The sequence below is a fragment of the Danio aesculapii genome, chromosome 23 (assembly GCF_903798145.1).
Source record: "Danio aesculapii chromosome 23, fDanAes4.1, whole genome shotgun sequence".
NCBI classification, from domain to species: domain Eukaryota; kingdom Metazoa; phylum Chordata; class Actinopteri; order Cypriniformes; family Danionidae; genus Danio; species Danio aesculapii.
The window spans coordinates 3,900,475-3,920,977 of record NC_079457.1 but is presented as its reverse complement, the minus strand read 5'-3'; the positions used below and the strand labels follow the sequence as shown (position 1 = coordinate 3,920,977).

The following is a 20,503-nucleotide window of genomic DNA, read 5'->3' as shown; positions in this document are numbered from 1 at the left end:
TGTTTCTCAAGCTCATCAGATGAACTTCACTTTCAGAGAAAAGGAAGTGACACTATATGGTTGTTTCATATCTGTGGTGGGTTGAGCTTTCTGCAAACCTCAACACCTTTTGCCAGGAAGAAATGAAACCAAACACTAAACAGACTGCGCACTGATAACTTTGTAATCGATGTTATGCAGCGTTTTGGCCTTGATTATTGACTACTAGTGATTTATGTCTAATTATGTGGGTGTGTCAAACATTTATTATCATCATTATATATACAGTTGAAGTCAGAATTATTAGCCCCCCTGAATTATTAGCCCCCATTTATTTTTTTTCCCCAATTTCTGTTTAACAGAGAGAAGATTTCTTCAACAAATTTGTAATCATAATAGTTTTAATAACTCATTTCTAATAACTGATTTATTTTATCTTTGCCATGATGACAGTAAATAATATTAGACTAGATATTTTTTAATACAGCTTAAAGTGACATTTAAAGGCTTAACTAGGTTAATTAGGTTAACAAGGCAGGTTAGGGTAATTAGGCAAGTTATTGTATAACGATAGTTTGTTCTGTAGACTATTGAAAACAAAATATAGCTTAAAGGGGCTAATAATATTGACCTTAAAATGCCTTTTAATAAATTAAAAACTGCTTTCATTCTAGCCGAAATAAAACAAAAAAGACTTTCTTCAGAAGAAAAAATATTATCAGAAATACTGTGAAAATTTCCTTGCTCTGTTAAACATCATTAAAAAAAGAAAAAACAAAAACAAATTAGGGGCTTATAATTCTGACTTCAACTGTATTTGGAATCACTGCAGTATTTTGAATGAGGTTTCATATTTCAAGCCTAATAGGATTTTTGTAAGCTGGATATTTATATTTGTTAAGGTCTTTGCGTTCATTCTCAAAGCAGGTCTGCGTATGTTTAACAACCGAACAGCTTAACACTACAGAATATTACTAATATGTACAACACATCTATTTACTATAAGTTATAAGTGATATAATATTAAATATTATTAGCCTGTTACGACCTTTTTAGGTCTAGGGATGTGACCGCAACAGATATGAATGATTGGTGGTGGGTAATGTGCAATGGCTGGAAAAAGAGAAGGAGAGATAACTCATCTCCTCAAAGAGAATTTCTAGAGACTTAAACACACGGTCAAATCAAGAAAAGAGAAGTTTATTTACATAAAAATATAACAGGGTATTATTCAGAAGGGGGGCAAGGCCAAAACAAACAAAAACAAGCCAACTCCTAATATGATCTTTTGCTAATCCTAAATAAATACATGAACAAACTAACTCCCTCTACTAACATAGGAGACAACTGATTCAAAACAAAATGGCACCCACCTTCCTACTTAACCCTCAAAATAAACAAACAAATCAACCAGACTCACTTCTCTTTGGGTGAGTTATTAGATGTTAACAAGATCACTGAAAGTAGAAGTCTGACTTAAATTACTTCACCACACAGTAAATATTGTAGTCAAATCAAATCTTGAAAGCTCTAACAAACACCAGGTCTGTATGTGGGGAAAAGTTCAGCCACTGCACGATCTAGCCACCACCACCACCAGTGGTTTGAAGTGTAGATCAGGTTAAATACTCTCTCTCCTCCCAACAGCCAATCACTAGAGCCAATGATCGCTACCAGGTGGACACAGTTACCTGCAGGAAGAGAGAAAGACAGAGAGAGAGAGAGAAAACACAAAAGCCCATTGTGGACACCAAGAGCTACGTCTCAGGATGTAACATAGCCTAACTTATATTAAATAGATGTGTTGTACAAATTAGCAATGTTCAGGATGTATAAGAAAATGTGTCGACTGGGTATTTCCAGGAGACATCAACTCTTGTAGATCATGGTAACCACAGCTATATTACCACCGTACCCTAATTATGGTTCAGTGTTATTTCCTATGAAGTGAAGACTAAAGCCTTTACTTCAAGTACAAAATTGTTTGGAGGACATTGCTCTGTTTTTTCTTCTCATGAGCAACAGAATAGTATAATCTGTTCTGTACATTACAGATAAACTCCTGTAAATATATGATTAGCATACAGTATTGTTGAATCGAGGTGTATATTTTGTGTCTCTAAAATATTAATTTAGCTAAAAATAAAACTTTAATGAAACAGTTTTGAATAATAACACACCATATCTCTAAAAAAATAATGACTGTGTGTGTATTTAGGGGCATTTTATCTTGAAAATATTAACAATAGATGTCTCCGCCTCTTAAATTCACATTAAATTCATTCATTTTCCTTCAGGTTAGTCCCTTATTTATCAGGGGTCGTCACAGTGGAATGAACCACCAACTATTCCAACATATGTTTTACGCAGCGAATGCCCTTCCAGCTGCAACCCTATACTGGGAAACACCCATACACTGACTCTCGCATTAAAACACACTCATACACTACGGCCAATTTAGCTTACCCAATTCCCCTATAGCGCATGCGTTTGAACTGAGGGAAACCGGAGCACCCGGAGGAAACCCACACCATCATGGGGAGAACATGCAAACTCCACACAGAAATGCCAACTGACCCAGTCAAGACTCGAACCAGCGACCTTCTTGCTGTGAGGCCACAGTGCTAACCACTGAGCCACAGTGCCCCCCTCACATTCAGTTATCTAAGTCTAATTTTCATCTTTTTAAATTTTACTCTGCTAAGTTTTACAATTTTAGTAAAATATATTTTGTGTATATTTTGAGCTCTTTTACCCATCAACATTTGTTTTTCTCTCACATTAGGTAATCTATAGTTAGTAAACACTAGAGTGTTTGAACCATAAAGAACTTGAATTAATCTGTTGTTGTGATTTTGCAGTTGCTATGGTAACACAAGAACTACAGTAATGTAAACAAATTACCCAATACTTAGACTTTACACACCTGAAACTTGTCTATAGCACTTGTTCACTGCTGCTCTTATTGTTGTGTAAATTGCTTCCTTGTCCTCATTTGTAAGTCGCTTTGGATAAAAGCGTCTGCTAAATGACTAAATGTAAATGTAAATGTACTGTAGTTTTCTACAACTATGAGATATACACTCATCGGCCACTTTATTAGGTACACCTGTTCAAATTTCTAATTCTAATCTAATCTAATATTATTTTCTTTATTCTCCATTTCCACCTGGGGATACTCTTCCTGAGGCCCTCAGACTATGCAGAGTCACTGATTCGATCCAAGACCAACGACGAGATGATCCCAAGGTTCCATATCCTGGACCTGGCCGAATCCTGAACAACTACTGCGATGGTCATGGAAGAGTGGAGAACATGAGACTGATTCCTATGACGCTCCAGAGACAGACGAGTCTTCGCTGAGGCCAGCTTCCAGCCTCCGCCACTGAGACTGCAGCTCTGCACAAGACGTTTGGCCAGCGGAGAAATTAAAATGGTCGTGCCCAACTGAGCCTGGTTTCTCTCAAGGTTTTTTTTCTTCACTTCCGCCTTTAGTGAAGTTTTTTTCCCTCTCCGCTGTCGCCACTGGCTTGCATGGTTCAGGATCTGTAGAGCTGCGCATCGTTGGATTTGCTCTTCAGTGTTTGGACTCTCAGTAGTGATTATTAAACCACACTGAACTGAACTCAACTGAACTGAACTTAAACACTACAAACTGAACTACACTGTTCCTATTTACTGTGACCCTTTATGTGAAGCTGCTTTGACACAATCTACATTGTATAAGCGCTATACAAATAAAGGTGAATTGAATTGAATAATCAATTTCTAATGATATGGCAGCAACTCAATGCTTTTAGGCATGTAGACATGGTCAAGACTTGCTGCAGTTCAAACTGAGCATCAGAATGGAGAATAAAGGTGATTTATGTGACTTTGAACGTGGCATGGTAGTTATTGCATGGTCTGAGTATTTCAGAAACTGCTGATCTACTGGGATTTTCACGCACAACCATCTCTAGGGTTTACAGAGAATGGTCTGAAAAAGAGGAAATATCCAGTGAGCGGCAGTTCTGTGGGTGCAAATGCCTTGTTGACGCCAGAGGTCAGAGGAGAATGGCCAGACTGGTTCCAGCTGATAGAAAGGCAACAGTAACTCAAATAAGCACTCGCTACAACCAAGGTCTGCAGAGGAGCATCTCTGAACACACAACACGTCCAACCTTGAGGAGGATGGGCTACAGCAGCAGAAAACCATTGTGTTTCAAACTGAACCTAAACTGGCACACTCAGAAGAACCATAAAATAATATTAAATCATAAAAAAGAGGTAAACTACGTATGTGCCCTTTAAATAAAATTTTATGAGGGCTTATCAAGGAAAACTGATAATAATATGTATATAAATTTGTCCACTTGGTGGCGGTGCTGGAACTTTCTCCAACTTTCTAGAACTTCCTTCTCCCTTCTGTCGCCGGCGTCTTCTCAATGATTCCAGAAGATTACAGTCATGACTAAACAACTCGTAGGATTGCTCATGGTTTTCGTCATGTTTACCCTCGCCTCAGGTATGAAACAGATTCTGATCTTTGTTTCACTATTGGTGTATGCTTTTATGGATATTTAATGTTTAAATAGCAAATGATTGTGTTATGATAATAAGACCACACACACACACACACACACACTAAAGAGAGATAACGTTAGGCCAATATTTGGAACCGAAAAACCAAAGCGATGTTCATGCGTTTCATATAGTAAAAACAAAGCCAAAAGAAGATGACAAGCCGAAAAAGTTTTGGCATGTGGGAAAGAGACGACGTCTTTCCAAACGGATGTTACCGGTGTGTGCCAAAATCTGTGACCCGTCAAAAACTGTGACTCATGCGCGCGACCGTGAACGCGCAGACACTGAAGTCAAGCGATCAGCGTCGAGCGGTGCTGTAAACTGTAAAGGATGTTTTAAATGCTGGGATTCAAAAAAACACGTTCATGGAGGAACTTTAATGTAGTCCTGATATGTTGAGCATCCAAATTCTTGTAAAGAAGAAATAAAAAATGTATTCTGTCTCCTGATAGACTCTTAGTTTGTAGGTTTCGTTATGAAATAGTTTATGCATTCCAGATACAAACTACTGACACATGACACTGTAGATCGGCTTCACGGAATCTGAGGTAACATTCATAGCCATCTAAATATTCTACTGCATATGCCAGATTACAATGTTTCATAACAAAGTTAATAAAATAATGCAGTCTTTTTTCTATTTATATAAAATTTTGACCAGATATTAGGCTAATATATATTTTATCGAAACTGTGTCTGGAATCTGAAATTCAGCTATTGAAATGCCATTTGTTTGATTATGTTTAATAAAACAACTCTTGTCATATCTTCTGCATCTAAAGCATATTGACCAGATATTGATTTACAAATGCTGTAGTCACTGAATCTGAAATTAACTGAAAATAATGTTTAATAAATTGACTCATGACGCTCCTCTATATGATCTGATTTTAAAATCTTTAGAAAGTTCATTGACTCTGACAGATAAAAATATATGCCTATATAATTCCCATGTCTCTTTGTCTAAGTGCAGTTATTTTTCTTTTTCTTTAAGGATGCATTTTTAATGTCTTTGAGAAACAACAGGGTCAAAATCATTGGTTTGGAACAATGACAGAGTTTTCATTTTGGGGTGAACTATCTGTTTTTACTGATTGGATTCAGTGACCTAAAGATCAGATCAACTGTATCTAAGAATAAGTGAGAATGGTCAATATTGCTTTATAAAAGAGGAAGATGATGGACTGACACATAACCTTTATCCCTTTATCAAATATTTTAATCAGTCAGCATTTGGTGTAGCCTAACATATTTCAATGAATTTTATGAGTCATTTTCAGTGAAAATCAATCTATATACAAATAAAACATCTTAATCAATTACAATGTCATCGAAAAGTTGATTAATTTTACTATTTCAGTATAATTCACATATTAAATAAACAATTGAACTAAATCAATATGTGTGTAATAAATCTTTATAATATACCAGTTTCACATTTTGAATTTAGTAAAATTAATCACCTTTTTGATGACATTCTAGTTTATCGACATCCACCTGTATAAAGAGATCTGGTCATCAATGTTTTATGAAACAGGAATAGGTCTGACACAAAATGGTTTTTATTATGAATTAAATGAAAGTATTAAACATAATTAGGTTCATACAGGGATAACGCATTTCTATGGCTATGAATCTTACCTGTATCACATGTAATTAAAACTCAGTAATTAGCATTTGTAATGAACGAACTATACGATTTTTTTCTACTCAATCTCATAACTAAATGTTTAGTTTTACAAGTCTACCAGGAGACAACAACAACAAAATATCACGACTCTATTAAAGTTCTTCCATAAACCTATTAAGAAATGAAATTTAAAATGTATTATTTATTAGGAGTACGGACTTTCCCGAAGCAGAGGAAAGTGTTACCTTCTGAGGATTTCACAATACAATGCCTTTTTAACATCAGATTTAAACCTAACAATTTTGTTAGATTAAAAAAAAACATAAGTAGGCCTAAATTAAAAGAATGATACATTAAATAAGTAAATGTATAAATAAATAAATAAATAAATAAACTGGCAAAAAAACTAAACTAAAAATCTTTTAAAGGGAACCAACCAAAAATACAAACACATTTTTCAAAAGTGTTTAAAGCGAGCTGGGCAATAATATTGGGCAATAATATTGGCAATATAATAATATGGGCAATAATATTGGCAATATAATAATATGGGCAATAATATTGGCAATATAATAATATTGGGCAATAATATTGGCAATATAATAATATGGGCAATAATATTGGCAATATAATAATATGGGCAATAATATTGGGGTGATATAAACACACCCAGTGCTTTTTTTCAATTTAACAACATAACAAACAGTGAACCAATTGGAGCTGTTTTCAGATCGACTGCAACTTTACGTAGGAGTGCGGTCCCCCCACCCACCAATATTGATTGACAGGCGCGTCATCATATCCTCAGTTTGTTGATTCACGTCCGCCATTTTCAGCGTGAGTCGAAGCGATATCACTAAAGGAACACGCTAGCTCTATTTTTAGATGCAAGGCTCATTGGGCTCAACACAAGATCAATATTCTCCACATTATCGCTCTAATCGGAATTATTGGTTGTATCTTTAGGTAGGTTTGCAAACATGTGTACTTCTCATCGAGTCTACCTTATACTTCAGCCGTTTGCATTTCTCGCGATCCCAGAAGCTCCCTGTGATCTTAACTAGCATGCGTTTTAGAACTCTAAACATCGGTTTCTATCAGGGTACACTCAAGTCGACGGCTGGGCGCCGCGGACCGCTGCAGAAACCTATGTTTAGAATTCAAAAATGCGTGGCGCGACGATTCGGGACACTTCATGTTTCTGCCGCGCCACAGAGAGTGTCTGGTGTGCCGTGTCGCGGCTTCGAGCGGCACATCCGGTGCCTCAGTCAAAGTTAATTCAGTGTGCGTGGTTATTAGTTTCTGTGTACAAGCTCGGCACTTGAAAATAGCACACAGTTGGCTGTAAAACTGTACAAAGACACAAAGCGGGGCATCCGGAAAAATGCTTCATTATTGGCTGCACAATATATCTTATCAGCATTAATATTGCAATGTGCCCATCTGCAATGAGGGCATGTGATTGAGTGCCTGTGATTTGTGGAGTCACTGCAGATTTTAATCAAAATTAAGTTAAAAAAATATCATTTGCATGTGATTTTCAAAGAGTTCAATACATTCAGGCACAAGAAATGATAACTTTTATATCTTAAACATTAATTGTATTTATTTTTTATAAAGAAGACTAGTGTTATTTTACATTTGATTATTAAAGTTCTGTACTGAATGTTCCACACACACAAAAAAACATAAAACACTGTTTATCTCAGTTTTGTCTTTGCTCTACTTTATTTATCTATGCTTGTAAATTGTTTTATGCGTGATTCAAACAGTCCCCTTCAAAATCATGCCAATCAATGTACATTTAATGAATTATTTCCAAACACAGCTATTCAACCTATCTGGTAAAATTTACTGTAATCTTAATGCTAAGCTTCTTTGTCAATCTACATTGTAAAAGCGCTAGAGAAATAAAGATGAATTGAATTGAGCTAAGCTGAAGGAAAATAAACCAATATAAATTAATGTGACATTTTATTTGATCAGGTCTTATGCATGACCGTAAGACGCTGGAGATGAAAAGGGGGAAGGAAGAACACATCACTGACTCAAGATCTGTCAGTCGGGTGACTCTGTACAAAGCAGAAACTGATTTCCAAAATCAGACAGAGGACGATGAGCTCTTCAAGGACTGTTCCCCTTATGAGAAGGACAGAGGCTGCAAACCCAAGAGCAGCTCTATGTTTTCTTCTCGAATTGTGGACAGTGGTGTCTTTTTAACCGCTCTTGCTGCGTGTGAATCAGGATATTACCTTTTGGATATCGTCGGTGACACTGTGATCAAGAAGGTTGTGTTTGTTAAAGGTTAGTATATGTTAATAATTTGTCTGATCTGCTGTCTTAATGTTTTTTGTTGGATTTGGTCCCATTACTTTTTATTTTCAAACATAAATAACAAAGTATTATGTTGTAAAGGTGCTGGGAAAACAGCACTTCTGTGTCAGAACTGTCAGTCTAATCCAGGGCTTCTCAAAGTCCGGACATTGGAATTCAGCCTAGACCAGGGATGGGCAAACTCGATCCTGGAGGGCCGGTGTCCCTGCATAGTTTTGCACCAACCCTAATCAAACACACCTACTTGTAGCTTTCTAGTGATCTTGAAGACACTAATTACAGTGTTCAGGTGTGTTTGATTAGTGTTGGAGCAAAACTCTGCAGGGACACCGGCCCTCCAGGATCGAGTTTGCCCATGCCTTGCCTAGAATAATATTCATATTTTAAGAGCACTAATTGTGTGTAAGGGATTTACATTGTGGGTTTACCACTTTGATAACTGCATGTAATCTTGTTAGTTTTTTTTTAAAGGGATAGTTGAAAAATGAAAATTATCTCATTGTTTACGCTCCCTCAAGTGGTTTCAAACTTTCAAGTTTCTTTCTTCTATTAAACAGACAAAAATGTTTTGAAGAATGTTGCTGTTACCCATCAACTTCCGTAGCTGGGAACAAAATTGACTGGAAGTTAATGGGGGCCAGCAACCAGCATTTTGAATAATTTCCTCTTTTGTGTTTGTGTTTAACAGAAGATACAAATAAATATCTGGAATCTAAGGGGTTAAGCAAATCAAAATTTGTTCAAATGAAGTGCTTAGCAGTGCACATTACTGAACAAAAAATAGTTTTGATATTTACATATAGGAAATTTACAAAATATCAATTTTTTTTTTTTTTTTTTTTTTACCAGTTAAGTTATCCATTTGGCCACGAAATAGCCATAAGTTGCTGATGTGGCAATAAATAAATAAATAAATTTACCAGTTAAGTCTGGTTTTGGGGTTGAGGGTCACACCTTCAACCTTCTAGAATAGAGATTCACAACCGTTTTGAACGCAAGCAAGCACTTAGCTCCCTGTTTATTTTTTCCCTAATTTAATTTTAACAGAAAGAAGATCTTCAACACATTTTTAATCATAATAGTTTTAATAACTCATTTCTAATAACTGATTTATTTTATCTTTGCCATGATGACAGTAATATTAGATAGTAGATATTCTTCAAGACACTTCTATACAGCTTAAAGTGACATTTAAAGGCATAACTAGGTTAATTAGGTTAACTAGGCAGGTTAGGGTAATTAGGCAAGTTATTGTATAATGATGGTTTGTTCTCTATCGGAAACAAATATATAGCTATATATAAGGGGCTAATAATATTGACCTTAAAATGTTTTTTAAAAATGAAAAACTGCTTTTATTCTAGCCGAAATAAAATAAATAAGACTTTCTCCAGAAGAAAAAATATTATTAGACATACTGTGAACATTTCCTCGCTCTGTTAAACATCATTTGGGAAATATTTACAAAAGAAAAGTAAATTTAAAGGGGGGCTTTTATTTTATATATTTTTCAGTTTTTTATATATAAATCTGCTGCTGTATCAAAATTCTCATTTGCAACTGTTAGTAATATCATATCTTTATATATAATTTTTTATATATAAATTTAATGCCAACTACGAAATTCTAAACAAAACAAAAAAACACTTTATAATGTAAATGTTACACGCCGTATGTTATCTGCTAATAATAATGAACAATAATTTGAACAAGTGTGCGTATCTCACCTCTACCCATAATTTCAAATTTGGTTATTAGGCACATTTTGTCTGGTTTATAATTAAAAATGTTCAGTGTTTTGTAAAGTAGGAGGAGGATAAATAAAAAAATAATGTCTTGTCTCTGTTTATCTTAAACCGGCGGCTCCTCCTGTCCCCTGGGTTAAGATCCACTTTTCTAGAATTTTAGAAAGCAAATAGCAATACCTTTGCTGTCTACATTGCATGACTATTTCTATTTGTCTTTTATACATAATAATTCCCCTGTGTCAGAAGTCCAGAACCTCCATCAGTTTACCGCACCTCCTTTATTCTCTGTAGGGTCACAGAAGCCTCCTGAAAGCAATGCTCTCAAAGAAGATTCACTGGGGAAGACGGTGTGCATCGCATTGGGCATCCTAGTGGGCATTTTGGCTGTCTTGGCTGTCTGTGGTTTTATTTGGTGTAAGAGGGTGAGTATCATTACCAGAAAATTCCAAGCATTCAGCTAAATGCTCCTTAGATTTTCTTGCTTGCTAACCAGTTCCATTCAATAGTTTAATGTAAAGTACAGATGAATTTTCAAGTGCTTAAATTCATGTTCAGTTCAGCGTTTTCCTTCGCTGCGCCTGTCAATCATTCTCCATTCATTTACAACTCAAGCTGCGTGTCGCGTTTGTTTATGACAGCACAAACTTTCTCCAAGACTATATGTTCATGTTAGTTTTAATAATCAGTGGAGAAATGGATTTAGTTTTGCATTAAATGGGTTCCTTTTGACCTGCAACATGGAGATCATTGCTGTTTCTAAATCATGCTGCACTGTGTCTGTTAGACCAGCAGATCGCATTCACAACACTGGAGTAGAGAGGGTCATTACCTGCTCTTCACACACAAAGTAGGCCTACATGAAACTTTAAATGAGAAAAGGCTCAATAATACATTGGACAGATCCTCAATGCACTGATTTCTCCCCTTTGTGCTGCTGTTTTAGAAGTGTCCACGTACTGGAGGGCTGCGCGCTGTCAGTGATCATCAAGCGCTTCATTCAGGCACTGGCTGCACAGACATGACATGCGCCGCTCTATAAGATTATTCTCACAATGAGTTTGTTCTCTCATCCTTCTGACTGAGTTTATTGTTTCGAAGTGAATACTTTAAGTGCGGTAATAATTTGTAAAGCCTGGCTCACTGTGGTCAAAGTAGTTGATGAAATTAATGAAAGTGAAACTGACGGGCGCAATATGGATTGTCATTAACAGAAAATTATTTAGCCTAATATAAGCTACTCTGAAACTGTGAATATTTCACTGTCATTTTATTTATATTAATATTTTATTTAACAGACCTGTTTGTCAGTTTGTGCGCTGAAGCATACAAGTAGACCTTGTTTTGATCTTCACCTCAGATATTCTTATTTATTTAGTAGATAACTGACCAACATAAATACATTAAAATAACCAACAAATTATACCAAACGAAATTAGTTTCAGGAAATAATTTTTCAGACATGCTTTCAGTTTCTCCTTACTCGTTGCGAGTTCAGGCGAGGGAAAGTTTATTAAGTAAAACTGGCCTCAGACGGTTTAGTTTAGTCTGCTTCAACCCTGCTGGAAAATATCAGTCTTTGCTAAGATTCAGGTTATTTTACCAATGATTAGTGTCAAAAGTGATAGCCTAGTACAGATTTTAATATTAAAAAAAAGGAAACATAAGCTGGACCACAACAGATCATGTCATAACGAATGCTCAAATAATGTATCCTAGTTTACAGCACACATCATGTTTAGTCATAGGCCTATAGGCTAGGTGTGTTATTTTTACTAAAGAAGATATATTATTTGAGTTTAGCACCAGAACTATAGAAACTATCATGTTAAAAAAAACAGCACAGTATCAGGATCGGATCTGTATCGGTCGATACTCAGAATTTTGGTATCGGAATCGGATCGGTTCCAAAAAAACGGTATCGGTCCATTCCTAATCTCTAAAGGCCTGTTCACACGCAGGACTATAAATGTAAGCATAAATATATATTTGCGTCCACACTGACAGAACAATGAAAATCTGTTTAATTTGAAATTTAGTTTATGCATTCTGCAATGCCTCCTTGTAACCAACAGATGTCAGGGCATCTGATCAGTCAATCTTTATTTAAAAATGTGTTCATTTTGACAAATGTGTCACCTTTTTCAACTCTGGCAAGTTTGCACCCCTGAAAAGCTAGTGATTTGAAGGTCTAACATCAGAAATATGCATCCCTATAATGGCATGTACTATTGCACTCGTAAAAAATTATGAAAAAGTATAACTGTAAATAATATTTTGTGACATTACAAAACAAACAAGAGCATAAAATGAAATTATAAACTTTTTTTTTGTCCATTTGAGATATATCATGTCATATTGCACAGCCCTACATATATTTTGGTATGAAACACTTTTTAGTAACAGAATTGAGTATTAATTGTCAGCATTCTCTTGTCTCCTAATTACAGAGGAAAAGAAATCTTCAGGAGAGTTTTCATTCTGTGTACTTTGCGGAGGATCCGAAGAACATTAATCCCAGTACAGTAAATGAAGGTCAGTCCACCAGTTCTTAAAAGACCTGTGCTTAATTTTTCTTATGGATCAGACATTTTGCAGCCTTCACTAACATTGACTTGTCAGATTATTGAAATGCTTTATAAACTGATTGAATTTGGTCCACAGTCATAATAACAAATTCTTGCTTTCTGTCTGTTATCATCATCTTGACATTTCACTTAGCACTTCTTAAAACAACATATAGGTGGCGCAGTAGGTAGGTGCTGTCGCCTCACAGTAAGAAGATTGTTGGTTCGAGCCTCGGCTGAGTCAGTTGGCGTTTCTGTGTGGAGTTTGCATGTTCTCTCCGTGTTAGCATGGGTGTCCTCCGGGTGCTCCGGTTTCCCCACACAAGTCCAAAGACATGTGGTACAGGTAGATTGGGTAAGCTAAAAAATTGTCCGTAGTATCTGAGTTTGAATGAGTGTATGGGTGTTTCCCAGTGATGGGTTGCAGCTGGAAGGGCATCCGCTGCGTAAAACATATGTTGGATAAATTGGCGGTTCATTCCGCTGTGGCGACCCCAGATTAATAAAGAGACTAAGACGAAGGGAAAATTAATGAATGAATAGAACAATATATAGCTACGGATTAAAATAGATCTGCATAGAAGGACTGTAAAGAGGCCACTGTTAATTTGTAGTGTATGAAATACATGTTAAACTGAGGTAATTCTGTGTTATGCTTAAATGGATATTTCACTCAAAATTGAAAATTGACATCATTTACTCACTCTTTACTTGTTCCATACTAATTTCAGTTTCCAATGTTTCAACACAAAAGAAGATATTTTGAAAAATGTTCGAAAGTTATAATCACTAACATCCATTACTATGGAAGTCAGTGGCCACAGGTTTCCAGCATTTTAAATTATGTAAGCGATGGCTGAATTTTTTGGGTGAACTGTCCCTTTAATTCTCAGATTCTGCAGAATTAAACTGATTGTATTTCTTGAAAGAGATGTAGCAAGAGTTATTACACAATCCTCACTAGAAGCTAATTATTAAACAAACTTTTGAAAAGCCAATAAAGGCGACCTATCATGCAAAAATCACCCTTTTAAGGTTGTTGAATATAACCAGCATCTAAGGGTAAAAATGTATTATATGTATTGTTTATAATCAGACTTGATAAAATCAGTCTGCAGAAACACTTAGATTGACATTCTCCTTTTGTACGTGTCATCAGAGGGGGAAACTCCCGCCCACTAGTGACGTTCTCTCCCTCATTAGCATAGGACGTCAGCCTTGTTTTTGAATCTGCCACTATGCTGATACACAGGCATTTGTAGCTCCGCCCTCTTTTGAAAAGAGCAAAATCATTTGAATTTAAAGCGACAGTCACCAAAACGCCACAATTAGGATCAAAGCCTATAAAGAGGCAGTTTTAAACAGACCCACTAGTTTTTCGCAATTCCGCGATCACTGAGTCCAATGCAAAATCAGTTTTGCGATCCTGCAAAATTCTTAATTTAAATGCAAAATAATTGCAAAAAATGTAAATAATCTCATAAAACATCAAATTCCAAACTATATAATCTAAATATATTTATTTTAATTAGCAATTTATTCTTTTACATGACTTATAGATATTGCATACGCAGCGCACGTGATGTATTTGGGTGTCTCTTGAAAAATGAAATCTCACCTGCGCCCTCACAATCATTTCATTATATTACATGGTAGCAGGGGGAATTGTTTTGCAGCCATTGCAGTAAGTAGACGCAGGTGAAGCGCGGGTGATTTACATGTGAAGTGTACAAAGATGGGATTAGACATCCTGTGGCGCAAATCGGACGTTTTGTGCATCTGACACAAATATGACTGCAAAAGAAATTGGGAGCAAACATCTAACAAACGGAGCAATGGAACAGACAGAAAAAAAACAGCTTACAGTGATGGAGATTGGTTTAAGGATGACAGCCGCTGTACTTGACCGAATTCATTCATTCGATTTCTTTTTGGCTTAGTCCCTTTATTAATCTGGGGTCGCCACAGCGAAATGAACCGCCAACTTATCCAGCATATGTTTTACACAGCGGATGCCCTTTCCAGCCGCAACCCATCACTGGGAAACATCCATACACACTCATTCACACACATACAGTATGGACAATTTAGCTTACCCAATTCCCCTATAGCACATGTCTATGGACTTGTGGGGGAAACCAGAGCACCCAGAAGAAACCAATGCCAACATGGGGAGAACATTCAAGCCCCACACAGAAACGCCAACTGACCCAGCCGAGGTTCGAAACCAGCGACCTTCTTGCTCTGAGGTGATTGTGCTACCCACTGCACCACCATGCTGCCTCATGACTGAATTAAGGGGCATTATTTGTGCTTTACATGTATGGCTAGTATTATGATGTGTCAAAAATCGATAAATGATTTTGTTTAACTTTCCCTGCCGCTGGCGAGATGAAATGTTCCCTCCCGTTGACGAGTTTTGCAGCAATCAGTGTTTTAGATGTGTTACGGTATTACATGATGTCAGATGCTCTGTGGAGTGAAATCTGAGAGAGAGAGAGAAAGTAAGATTGTGGATAAAAATTAGGAGCCCTATCATACACCCAGTGCAATAAGGAGCAAGATGTGTTTCCGCGACATGTTGCTAGTTTCAGACCAGCGCAACCCTAGTTTTCCCCGTTTTCTGCCATGTTGTTTAAATAGCAAATCCATTTGTGCCACTTTGTGGACTCATGAGTGTTTCGGTCTAGAAAAGAGGTGTGTTACTGTGCATTGTTGGTGCGTTGCTATTTTGAAGAACTAAAATAGACTGTGTAATAGACCAGCTGATAGCTTAAAACAAGCAGGATGTACAGCAATACACATCTTTACAAATTAAAAATAATTAAAGTATTAAAATATTACAAAAATTATTATTTTCTACATAAATATAAAAGCCACTGCCTCTATGCCTTCTTCACCTCGGGGGGCTTTTTTTTAGTTTATTCACGACAATTTGCATTAATATAATGTAATCATTATTAGCAGTATTATTTATTATATGCATATTTATATTTGTTTCATTAAAAACAAGCTTAGATTTGTCCACCTGTCAGGTTTTTCTAAAAAAATATATTACCATATGGAGCATAGCATGTGTGTTTGCATATATAATAACTAAGTAAATAAGTTTTTTGAACACACTTCATTATTATTCTTATCCTAATTTTGCTGGAAATTAGAACTGAATTTAGAAATTGTTTAGAAACATCTTTGCGCTTAACAAACGAAATTATGTAGGCTAATGCATGTCTTTAGTGGAGTGAGTATCCACTGTTTCCTTATCCATGAAAGAGAGAAAGTGAAAGTAAAGAGGCTGAATGGAGGAGGCTCATTCTTTATTTTTGTGCTGCAGATGCTCTGTTTAACTGTTTTCTTGCTGTTTTCTAGCAATTCATTGGTTTATTCTCAAAACACACCCAGAACTCATAAAGAGAATAAGCACAACCCTGTTAGACCATGCGCTGTGGCACACAGCGTATTTTTCCGTGTCATTGTGTCAGATTGCACAGCTAACATGGTAGACTGGCAAAATTGCAAAAATCACTAAATTAGAAATAACCGCAAAATTCTCCGCAAATTTCTGGCAATTACTGCCACAAAATCAGTCATTTTTATTGCACAAAAAAATTGTGAAAAACTAGGGGGTCTGTTTAAAGAGTTATAAAACATTATTTGTGTAGTATTTTGAGCTGAAACCTGACACATACACTCCTGAGACATTAGAGACTTATTTTACATCTTGTAAAAAGGGGCAGAATAGCTCCCCTTTAAAGTGCATTTGCTTTATTTACATTTTTTTTTAACCTAATAGCACAACAAATGAGAGGGGTCTGGCTGCAGACCTGGTGCAGTGCAATCTGAGCTGCATCCAATGCTTTTTAAAGCGCTCACCTAACCCCACCCCTAACCCTACCCCTCACAGTGACATTACTGAGATATGCAGTCTCAGCTTGCTTCATCAAGGCTGCGTACAGATACTGTTGACGGTCGGTTCCCTGGCACAACAATAAATGGTGCAAAACTTTCTTTTCTCTACAATCCAGCAGGTGAACAGGATGCTGATTCCTACAAGATGGTCAATGAAGAACAAGGCTTGCTAAGACCTGAGAACCTGAACCACCCTGAATTAATGAGCGGACTGAGAAAGGAGGACCAGGAAGACCCAGACAGTGCTTCAGATTCCTGTCCGAAAACCATGGATGATGATGATGATGATGATGATGGTGATGATGATACTACTAAATGTATAAATAAGTATATATATAATAATTGTAGTGATGTTGGTTATGATAGTTATAATGATGACAGCAGTCATAATGGTGATGGTAATGATAATTATACAGATGATGATGATGATGAAAAATGTTGTGGTAGTGTTAATGGTGTTTATACTAATCATGATTATGATAAAAGTAAGCATATTTATGAAAACAGTAATGATGATAATATAACTGTAGATGATAGTAGGAATAATTATCATGATGTTAATGGTGATGATAATAGTATGAATGATATTAATAATGATAAAACTTGTGATGGTGTTGATGGTCCAGATGATGGTCATTGTATTGTAGTTAACTGATCATATATTTTTGTTTTGGAATAATATATATATTTTAAATGCTTTAAAAATGACTGTTAGATCATTGTTAAAGGATTTCTCTTCAAGAATAAACATTTTCTCATAATTATATTGTCTTCCTGTCATCCATGATTATTTATTTATATATTTATTTATATATATATATATTTATATATATATATATATATATATATATATATATATATATATATATATATATATATATATATATATATATATATATATATATATATATATATATATATTTATTTATATATTTATTTATTTATATATTTATTTATTTATATATTTATTTATTTATATATATATTTATTTATATATTTATTTATTTATATATATATATATATATATATGTATATTTATTTATATGTATATATATATATATGTATATGTATATATATTGATTTATATATTGATTTATTTATATATTTATATATTTATTTATATATTTATTTATTTATATATTTATTTATTTATATATTTATATATTTATTTATTTATATATTTATATATTTATTTATATATTTATATATATTTATTTATATATTTATTTATTTATATATTTACTTATTTATATATTTATTTATTTGTATATTTATTTATTTATATATATATATATATTTATATTTATTTATTTATTTATTTATTTATATATTTATTTATTTACTTATTTGTTTATTTATTTATTTATTTATTTATTTATTTATTTTTATTTATTTTTTTGAGTCCGTTTTTGAGTAAAACAATCCAGGATTTTCTCCGTAAAATCTTTGATGATGGTTAGTGGATTACACTTTCATACTACAGTTTCAACGCAGCTCATTCTGACTCGCACAATATTTTTAAACAGAGCTCGGTTTTTTCTTTTACTACAGTCAAAATATGAAAGACCTTGCTTTGACCCAGAAAATAGAGCATCGCTTTACCCTCCTCTCTATTTTAATCCTTGCAGTCCTTCATCAAATCAGCCAGTTGATGACCAAGTATATTGATCAAACTTATAAAAGTGTCAAAAACTAATATGATGAACAAAAATTATTTGGTAACATTTAGTCGTTACGTGAACATGTTGGTAAAATCAAGAGAGTTTATTCCATATGGGAGGAACATTTAAAAAACAACTGATGAGGACAAAGACTAAACTAAAGAAGAAGATATGAGATAGAATTGATAAACAACCAAGGGTAAACTAAGTTAACAGAGGAGCTCAACAAAGACACAAACAGTGACCAGATAGGGATTGCAACAGCAGTTTAGCAAAACATTTATATTTGAAAGGGAAAAACGTGAAATGGAGAGTCGGCTGTTATAGAAACACTTCTGTGCACTTTCGTGAAGCAAAAGCCCCTGGCCTATTGTTGACTCATTCTGAGAGAGTCAAAATTCTGAAAATGTTGGTGCACACTAGGACGTTGACACGAAGTGAGTTTGCATTGATAACTGTATGCTTAAGATGTTAAGACCTGTTTATTTTTACTCTAAAAAACCATTGAGAATTTAGGATGCAGCCCATCATTGAAGGTAAGAACATTTGTATTGAACATTTACAATTTTAAGCAAAAGTTCAAACAAAGTGAGAGTGCATTGGTAAGCAGCCTACACTCAGATGTTGGAACCTATTTATGTAAACTGGGAACTGTTGCATATTAGGATGCAACGTATCGTTAAAGGTAAGAAGAGCCTCTTTTTGTATTTAACAAATATATACCGGAGCAGGAGGGGAAAATATTACTTTTTTACAATTTTCCTTTCTATAAACTCAGGCTAGCTTAACAGATATACAATGTAATGATTCAGTTTAATATGAGGTGATTGAAGTAGCTGATGGGTTAAATCCAAGACTACAATATCTTTGAATGGGAGTGTGGTTAATCTCATTCACCGCCATAAAGTTTGATAATTAACAGCAACAAAACCAACTGCACTGTAAAAAATGGCCGTGATTTAAACAGTAAAAAACTGTAAAAATGCTACAGTACAAATCTGTAACCTGTTTAACAGTATGTTTCCTTAATATATACAGCGAATAAATTGACTTTCCCAGAATTCCCTGCATGGCACATCACTTTTTAATGCTTTTTGTTGACATCACTATGGATCTTTTGAGTTGTTTCCCCATCAGTGATGTACATTAGAGATTTATGTTACATCTAATGTTGATAAACAATGTTTATTTCATGACTTTAATGTTATGTGTGTTACCATACTGGTGTTTAGTAGCTGTGTGAATGACACTGAGCACCTTCTATACACTGATACACTTTACTGCTTGTGGGAAATGTTGTTTGTCGGTTCACTATAAAACTTACTCATCACTACCTGCATATGGCTGTGCTAATGTGTCTAACTGTGTAACAAAAGATATATAGATGTTGGTAATTCAAAATACAGACATATTACATCTATAAATTAATGAAATACGGTAGTTTACTGTAAAAACGAGAAATTACTTTTACGGTTTGTACCGCATTTTTAACGATAAAGTACTGGCAACCACAGCTGGTGTTTTTTTTTTACTGTAAATTTTACGGATTTATTTTTTACAGTGTAGTTTTAAACCAATGGGCTGATTTATTATCTAAACTAAGTAAATTAATGAGAAATGCTTCAGTTAACCATATTTTAGCTAACATTAAATATTCAATTGTTGTTTTTTCAGTTCAGCTGATCACCGAAAGTGGTTTGGGGTTATTTTTATGGAGCCAGATCAGCTTCAATATTAATGGATTCACAAAAATGAAAAACATATGTGCACATGCGGCACAATTCCCATTTACAAAAAACAATTCGTAAATGCAAAACACAAATCATAAATGTGCAGATCTAATTCATGATTTCAAAATACGATGCATGAATTCACAAGTAAAAAGCATAACTGTTTCCCCAATGCTCACACAAATGCATCTCACCCAAATACATTTCAAGTTCTTGCATTAACGTCTGCCACGCATTCATAAGTTTATGCATTTTTTTACAATTATGAATTGGATTTGCACATTTGTGATTTGTGTTTTGGATTTACCAATAGTTTTTTGTAAATGTAAATGAGTTGTGCTTTGCGCGTATGGGTTTTATATTGTAAATGCATTATTATTGA

General features: G+C 34.7%; 1 protein-coding gene across 3 annotated transcripts; it reads left to right on the top strand.

Annotated features, from left to right (window-relative positions):
- Positions 1–4,416: 4,416 nt before the first annotated feature.
- On the top strand, positions 4,417–17,417 carry LOC130217791 (uncharacterized). Of its 3 annotated transcripts, XM_056449995.1 has the most exons (7): positions 4,417–4,486; positions 8,162–8,479; positions 10,501–10,679; positions 11,042–11,104; positions 11,201–11,258; positions 12,705–12,789; positions 16,847–16,935. In XM_056449995.1, exons 1-6 carry the CDS (start codon positions 4,429–4,431, stop codon positions 12,767–12,769), a joined length of 741 nt encoding a protein of 246 aa, XP_056305970.1. In that variant the 5' UTR covers positions 4,417–4,428; the 3' UTR covers positions 12,770–12,789; positions 16,847–16,935. The 3 variants fall into 3 exon arrangements, with proteins under 3 accessions (XP_056305970.1, XP_056305969.1, XP_056305968.1); XM_056449994.1 differs by lacking the exons at positions 11,042–11,104; positions 11,201–11,258 and having other exon boundaries at positions 10,504–10,679; positions 16,847–17,417; XM_056449993.1 differs by lacking the exons at positions 11,042–11,104; positions 11,201–11,258 and having other exon boundaries at positions 16,847–17,417.
- The last annotated feature ends 3,086 nt before the right edge of the window (positions 17,418–20,503 follow it).